We start from the raw sequence: 8,239 nt of genomic DNA, 5'->3' as shown, positions 1-8,239 counted from the left end.
CGGCCGGGGCTGCGGGGGGGCCATGGGCCGCACGGTGCGCGCTGCTGCCCGGCCCTAAGGCTGAGTCAACCCAGGAACCTGCGAGCGGAGCTGGGAGTGGAGCCGGGGGGGGGCACGGCGGACTGGGCTGAACTGGGCTGAAATGGGAGGTGTCAGGACTGGGAGGGGAGAACAACGAGGGGGGGTGGGGGGGTGGGGGGGGTTGGGGGGCATTGCCAACTCTATGGGGGAACAGAGTGGTGTGGGGAGGGCTGCCATTGAGCCCCACCTTTGGGTTGCACTGGGGGGGACTGGGAGGATTGGTGTGTGCCACCACACTCACTGGGGGTCTATGGGGAGTTATAGGGGTCTAGGAGGAGTCTAAGGGGGAGATATGGGGCTCTGTGGGTGTATATTAGTGTCCTGGGGGGTTCTATGGAATCCTGAGGGGGTCTGTGGGAAGTTATAGGGGACTATAGGGAGTCTGGGGGGGAAATATGGGGCTCTGTGGGTGTCTGTTAGGGCCCCAGGGGTTCTATGGAGTCCTGAGGGGGTCTATGGGGGGTTATAGGGGTCTATATGGAGTCTGGGGAGGAAATATGGGGAAATACAGGGTTCTGTGGGTGTCTGTTAGGGTCCTGGGGGGTTCTGTGAGGTCCTGAGGGGGGTCTATGGGGAGTTATAGGGGTCTATAGGGAGTCTGGGGGGGAAATATGGGGCTCTGTGGGTGTATGTTGGGGTTCTGGGGGGTTCTATGGGATCCTGAGGGGGAATATGGGACTCTATTGCTGGGGGGGTCTGGGGTGGGGGGACGAGTGAAGGACCCCAGTTTGGGGCCTGTGAGGGGAATGGGGGGGGAGTGATGGACCCCCATCAATGGGTGCACCCACAGCCCCATGGCTCCCACCCCATTGCTCCCCCAGCCCTACCTGGCAGTGCTGCACACCCCCCTGTGCCCCACTTTCCATACTGGGGTGATGGGGGAGGGGGAGATAGAGGGGGAGGGGTGCAGCCCCTGCTGAGCTCAACCCCCCCCAAAGCAAAGGGTGATTTATATTTAGCTCTATTTCTAAGGAAATGGGGCTTCAGCTGCAGTCTGTGTCTGTGTCTGTGTCTGTCTGTGTGTCTGTCTGTGTCTGTCTGTGTGTCTGTCTGTGTCTGTCTGTGTCTGTCCGTGTGCCCCCCTCCCCTTCCTCTCCCCATAGGCCCACATGGAGCCCCCCCAGCCCCACATCACCCCCCTCCTCCCCCCATTGCTGTCCCTGTGGGTGCAGCACAGACGCACTGAGCACGGCCAGGACTGAGCTGGGGCTCAGCAGCCCCCAACGCAGGTGGGTGGATGCAGCGGGGTGAGGAGTTTGCCAGGTCTCAGCCCATGTTGGAGCTGAACTCTGTTCATTGCAGTGACCAGAGACAGTGCAGGCCGGGCATCCAACATAGGAACATCGTCAGTGGGTGCTGATGGGGGATTCTGGGCTCTGGGTACGGGATTGGGAGCTCTGGGTATGGGATTCTGTGTTCATGGTATGGGATTGGGAGCTCTGGGCGCTGGCAGCCGCCCCACGGGCACCAAGAACAGGTTCTGCTTCATTTCTGCTCCGGGTGTAGGGAGAGTGTGGGCAGAAATGGAGCTGGTTATGGGAGCAGATCCCAGCCCCACACACACCCCACATCCATCAGGTTATGGGAGCAGATCCCAGCCCCACACACACCCCACATCCATCAGGTTATAGGAGCTGATCCCAGCCCCACACACACCCCACATCCATCAGGTGATGGGGGCTGATCCCAGCCCCACACACACCCCACATCCATCAGGTGATGGGAGCAGATCCCAGCCCCACACACACCCCACACCCATCAGGTTATGGGGGCTGATCCCAGCCCCACACACACCCCACATCCATCAGGTGATGGGAGCAGATCCCAGCCCCACACACACCCCACACCCATCACTGGGGTCTCAGTGCTCCTGGGGCAGCTCATGGGGGGGTGGCACCGTGGGGACCCCCAGGAGGAGCCATGGGGGGATAACGAGGCTCTGAAGGTGGCACTGAGGGATGTGCACGCAGGGACGGAGCCGTGCACTAAGTGTGGGATCCCGGTGCATCTTTAGCTGCTGTTCTGCCCCTGAGCAGGGTCTGCTCCCCCACACGGCGCCATCCCGGCTGGTTTTAGGGGATAAACTGGCTGAGCACCCTCAGGGCAGGGCCGCAGCTCTGCAGGCCTGGCAGCACAGCCCTGGCACAGCAGCTGGTTCTGCCTGCACTGCAGCAAAGCTTCCCTGCTCTGCAGCCATCAGCTCCTGCTGCTCCCAAACCCCCCTGGCACCGCGGGGCCGTGTCTGCTGCCACCAGCACCAACAGCTCCGTGCAATGAGGGCGATGTGCTCCCGATGTGCGGCTCCTCGTGGTGCCTCTGGGTCGGAGCTCAGCACAACCAGGGCACGGAGCATCGCCTCTGAAAGAGAAACCTCAACAACAGCAATGAGAGGCGATAGGAGACAGCCACTGGAGTTTATTATTTCCCCGACCGTCGGGATTATGAAACCACAGAAGCAGAGTTGAAATATTTACAAAGTCATCCAGCGCCCCACGGAGATGAAGGGAATAAAGGGAGGGGGATGGAGGGGTGGCCCCCACCAAAGAGCGGCCACAAAGCAACGGAGCTCTGTGATACAGGGGGGGACACTGGAAGGGATGGAGCCAGTGTGAGGGATGGGGGCACAGCAGTTGATGGGGGATGCTGTGAGGGGGCACATCTCTTACCTGGCCGCCCCTCTGCCACCTCCCAGCTGTGGGATGCTCTGTCCCTTCATTTCCATGGGGCAGGGATGGCTCTGTGTGCTCGCTGAGGGCTGGGGCAGCAATGTGGGAGCTCTGCTTCATCCCAGCCCCACTGAGTGCAGGGCTCTGCTGATGCTGCAGGGGAAGAGTCTGTGTATAAAAGCTCTGGGAATGGCACTGAACTGAACCTCCCCCAGCAGCTCCCAGCCTCAGCTTTGGCAACGCTCGTACAGCTGATCTCTAACACGGGGGGACACAGCCCTACCAGCCTGTAGGTTATTGCTACTGCAGGAGATGGGTTGTTTGGCTTCAGCCCCACAGCTCCTCGGAGGGTCCCAGACTTCCATTCAGAAGCGGGGCACGTCGGGACTCATCTCTCCCATCCACGGAGGGGACATTGAAACAGTGGGAGAGGAGGAAATACAGCAAGAGACACCCAAAGGGAGACCGACCCTGTGTGGGTGGGGGGCACAGAGGGGGGAGCACAAGGGAGGCACCGGGAGGCAGCAGGGGCCTGGAATGGGCTTCCACATTAGGGGAAGCCATGGGGATGGTGTGCAGAAAGCCCCATGGAAAGCAGCACCTCAGAGAGCCCCCATCCAAACCCAATACAACAGGCCTTCAGCCTCTCCTTAAACATCAGCCCCACATATCTTAGGGCTGCCAATGGAGGCACAGATGCTATCACAGCCCTACACCAAGCCTTCTGTCCCAGCACCCACCAGCACCTCTGCAGGCAGCAGTTCCACGGCACACAGAGCACTGAGGCTTAAAGTGAAGGAGAAGTGCAACAACAACCTCAGGCACTGAGAGCACCGGGAGAAGCAGGAAAACTGTATTTGCTCTGGCAGAAGCTAAAAGGGATTTGGCAGCAGAGTCCCAGCTCTGCAGGCTGCCATGAGCCGTACCCGAGCCAGTCCATCCACTTTCCTGCTTTTCTGGGCTCACCAGCAGGACCAGATGGGACCCGCCCTGCTGCAGAGCGACCCTCTGTGTCTTCTTAGGGCTGAGCCTCCAACACCTCCCTGGCACTGCTGGGCACTGTCAGGCCGTGCTGTGGCTGTGTGCACCCCACACCTCCTAATGTGTGCTATGGGAGGGGATGCAACCCTTCCTTGGAGGCTGGGAATCTAAGGAAGCATCTGATAAAGTGTGGCAGGAAGAAGGAAGAGGTGATGGGAGAGAACCCCAGGGGGTGTAAGCACTGGTGTTCCTCAAGCAACAAGGAGGGGGTTGCCTTGAGGCTCTGCCTCGTGCTGGAAGCAAAGTTTAACCCACACCTCTCCTTTCCCAGCTGCCAAACTGCAGAAGGAGGGAGAAGTCAGGAGGCATTGAGACACAGCAGAGACAGGACAGAGACAGAAGGGGAAGAAGGCAGTTCCAGGACACGAGGATGAGCTGTTAGAGTGGAGTGGAATTGCAGCCTCCCGCATTGCTGTGCCTCTGTCCCACTGAGTCAAGCAGTCACAGTCCCCTCCTTGGGGTGCCCATAGGGTGGGGGGCTCCCAGCTGTTATCACCGCAGGTGAAGAGTCAGAACCACCGTCAGGATCGCCCCCAAGAAGAGCACAAAGGGAAGCCAGGTCTTCACAAATCCCCCTATGCTGTAAGACAAGAAGCAAAGGAAATAAAGGAAAGGATTTAAAGTCAGCAGAGGAACACAGGAGGGACAAAAAGAAGCACTGATAAATGAGAAATCAGAGGGAGACTAATGCTTTCCTTATCCATCGCTGCTGCAGATCTTGATACATGGGGTCCATAAAGAACCACAGGGCTGAGCTCTGCTTCCAGCACAGACCCCACTCCCAGTCCATCCCATGTCACATCTATGCAGTCAAACAACAGGATGCCATCACAGTCAGTCTCACTGATGGGGCTGTTGGTGTATTTACCCAGCACAGCGGGGAGCACAGCCCATCCCAGCTGCAATTGCTGTCTGAGAACAGGCCAGACCCAGCAGAAGGGAAGCAATACAACAGCGCTATGCAGGGCAGCTCTCCAGACCCAAGGAGTTGAAATGGAGATGAAGTGCCCATCCTTTATAACAAGGAAAGCTCAGGATTTCCCTCTCCGCTCAAGCTGGAAATCAGTTCTAATGTAAACAAGAGAAACCAGTGACCCTTGGAGACCAGCCATGCTGTGACCTTCTGTTCTGACCTGACCCAGCACAAGGGAAGATCTGCTCTAGCTCATATTTCCCACATTCCTGGCACCTTAAATGAGTTGCTAGAAGCAGAATTGTGGGAGCTCTGCTCAGTGCAGCCCAGCAAACACTCCTGGTTCCTCCCCTATAAACAAGCAGCAGGCAGTGATGGCACCAGGACCTCTCACCTATGTGTTAAGGGGGTGGGGGAGGGAGATGCTCCTCCCTGTTCCAAGGGACAGGCCGAAGCTTTGGAGGGATGGGAGAATGAAAGAAGAGGATTCAGCTGCCTGCTGAGCCCTGAGTGCTCCTCAGCTCACCTGACGTACTTCCCATAGAGGAGTGAGAAGAAGCAGAGCTTGACCATGTTCCAGGAGGTGCTGTTGTCGTACCTCATCAAGTTTAAGGCCAGAGCCACGTGAGAATGGCAGTTATCACAGCAAAGGTTGTGCTGGAACACAGAAAGGAGCACAGTGTTAGAAATACCGTCCTTGAAGCTCCCCACTCCCACACGTTGCACAGGTCCAGCCCCTACAAGGGCCACACAGAGGGGAGAAACCACAAACAGAGACACAGAGAGACACAGAGAGACACAGAGAGACACAGAGAGACACAGAGAGACACAGAGAGACACAGAGAGACACAGAGAGACACAGAGAGACACAGATACTCAGCTGTACCATTCGGTGCTTGTACTCCTCCGAGGCGTCGTGCACAGCTGTGTCCCATGCATTGGGGCTGCTGGAGTAAACTTTGCCAGGATCCAGCTTCCAGTACCTGGAAATACAAGGACAGATGGGACCCCTTTGCTGCTGTTGCTCCTTCACAACAGGTTTACAAAGCCCCCCGAAAAACAGGAATGAGATGCCAGCAATGGCACTTGATCATAGAGCTATTAACACCACTACGGGGCTGTTACACCTCTAAGAAGCTTCAGCTTAATGTGGTTCCTTGAGAAGCACGACATGCAGCAGAGGGCTGTGTGAATGAGGCAACCTGGACATGACAAGCAGCATTACAGCACGGCCGTCTCCATGGATTAAAGGACATCTGCAGGTCAGCTGCTGGTTTAATAAGAAGTGATGGAAGCACTTACTTCACTGGCTTCCCAAACGCCATGTTGTCTTCCTGCAATAGGAGGGAAAAGGGGCTCATGAGATGCTTTGCAGAACACAGGGGGTGGCTCAAAGCTCACTGTGATGCAGACCAGGTTTTGGCTTAGGCACCAAGACCATCTTCTACTTACTGAGACAAAATACGGCCCCGCAAAGTCCCGAATGACTCCTGTCGATGTGCAGATACCCATATGGCCGATGATGGGGAAGAGCCATCTACAGAGGGAATGGAATCACACTGAGAGCTTGTAATGTGCTGCCAGGAGGCTGCTGGAGTGGCCACACAACAGACAGCATGGCAAGGACAAGCAGGGCTGGTGCGTGAGGCAGCCAGGGGGTGACAGCAGGAGATGCAGGAGTGGTACAGGGAAGCAGGGAACACCCAGGGCTGTGCTGTCCCAGCACACAGACCCAGGGTTGGCTCTTCCATGTGGTGCTCAGGCTCCATCAAAGGGTTGGATCCAGAAGAAGGGATAAACCTGGACTCTTTGCTTGGACAATAAGGGATCAGAAGGTGCCCCTGCCCACCCAGCACTGCAACTTTCACTGCAAACCTGGCACTGCAGATAGGAAATGAGGTTCCTGGCTCCTGCTGTTCCCTCACCCCTAAACTCTCCCCTTGTTTCCAAGGCTCCTCCTCACCCCCAGCATTCACAGTGGCCTCAATCCCAGCCTGTCCATGGTTATGGTGATGTCTCTGTGCTCTCCCACAACCCGCAGCTTTCCCAGCTCTGCTGACCCTTCCCATCCCTCGCTGCTTTCTCCGTGCCCAGAGTCGCATCTCAAACAGCATCGCAGCAAGGAAGGGACTCTCAAACCACAGCTCAATTACAGCGATCGAAACGGGGAGACAAACCACACGTGGCTGATAAGCACAACAGAGGAGATATCAAACCATTCTGGCTGCTCGATAGTGTAACCCCACAGCACGGAGGAGCTGCAAAGTTGGATCTTCTGCCCTCCAGCCTCTTTACCTTCCCCTGCCTGGTGCAGTGCAAAGCAGGCAGCTCCCTGTGTCTGCACAGTGTTCTATCAACCTGAAGGAGCCACCTTCAAAGTGCACAGTCTCTCCCTTTAGTTCCTCATCTTCTCTCAGCACTACCTGGCTTTCAAGCCTCCCAACCCGAGGATGACAGGGAACATCATTGGGATCAAAGCGGAGCAATGATGCAACGTGCACAGGGGTTCTGCCAAACAACAAGGCCGCAACCAGCACCAGGCCAACAAGCGCCCCAAAGGCCCTTCTGCCCCCCAGGCCTTTCTACCCCCCCAGACCCTTCGACCCCCCAGGCCCTTCTGCCCCACAGGCCTTACTAACCCCACAGGCCCTGCTGCCCCCCAGGCCCTTCTACCCCACAGGCCCTTCTGCCCCCCAGGCCTTACTAACCCCACAGGCCCTGCTGCCTCCCAGGCCCTTCTGCCCCACAGGCCTTTCTACCCCCCAGGCCCTTCTGCCCCCCAGGCCTTACTAACCCCACAGGCCCTGCTGCCCCACAGGCCCTTCTGCCCCACAGGCCTTTCTGCCCCCCAAGCCCTTCTACCCCCCCAGGCCCTTCTACCCCTCAGACCCTGCTGCTTCCCAGACTTGCTGCCCCCCAGGCCCTTCCTTCTACCCCCCATGCCCTGCTGCCCCCCAGGCCTTACTAACCCCCAGGCCCTTCTGCCCCCCCCAGGCCTCTCCGCCCCCCCAGGCCCTGCTGCCCCCGCCCCCCCTTAGCCCTGCGGACTCACGTCAGCACGGGGATGGGCGTCCACACCACGCAATACGGGAACCGACCCCGCTCCGCGTCCAGCCCGGCCCCACCGCCGCCATTGAACTGCTTCATCTTGGCCTCCGCTTCCGCCATCACCTGGGCCCGCCTGGTGTGACGTCACTTCCTGGAGACCGCGAGCGCTTCCGGTTGCGGCTGGTAACCAGGAAGTGGGTGAGGCCTGCAGGCCCCAAAGCCCGAGAACATGGGGGAGAGCAGCAAGTTGTGCCTATGGGAGAGCTCCATCAACTCAATGTGCTGCACTGCGATCTATGGCTGCCCACCAGGCCCTCAGCTACCATTAGATCCCAGTCTAAACCAGCAGGGAGGGCTCCAGCAGAGCCACCCAGCCCAGATCTCATAGGGAACAGCTCAAGTGGAGCTGTAGTGCAGCGTCAGCTCAGCACGAACTGTCATTAATGTGATGGGGAAGGGAGGCACAGAACAGCCCAGCTCCAAAGGGAAA

At 58.1% G+C, this 8,239-nt stretch overlaps 1 protein-coding gene across 1 annotated transcript; it reads right to left on the bottom strand.

Moving 5' to 3' along the window:
• Positions 1-2,476: 2,476 nt before the first annotated feature.
• Positions 2,477-7,906, bottom strand: TMEM222 (transmembrane protein 222). Its single transcript, XM_015883717.2, has 6 exons — positions 7,754-7,906; positions 6,154-6,238; positions 6,004-6,035; positions 5,588-5,684; positions 5,228-5,358; positions 2,477-4,368 (listed from the first exon to the last, which is right to left on the bottom strand). Exons 1-6 carry the CDS (start codon positions 7,867-7,869, stop codon positions 4,281-4,283), a joined length of 549 nt encoding a protein of 182 aa, XP_015739203.1. The 5' UTR covers positions 7,870-7,906; the 3' UTR covers positions 2,477-4,280.
• Between the last annotated feature and the right edge of the window lie 333 nt (positions 7,907-8,239).

The sequence above is a fragment of the Coturnix japonica genome, chromosome 23 (genome assembly GCF_001577835.2).
Source record: "Coturnix japonica isolate 7356 chromosome 23, Coturnix japonica 2.1, whole genome shotgun sequence".
Lineage (NCBI taxonomy): Eukaryota > Metazoa > Chordata > Aves > Galliformes > Phasianidae > Coturnix > Coturnix japonica.
This window is presented reverse-complemented; position numbering and strand designations above follow the sequence as displayed.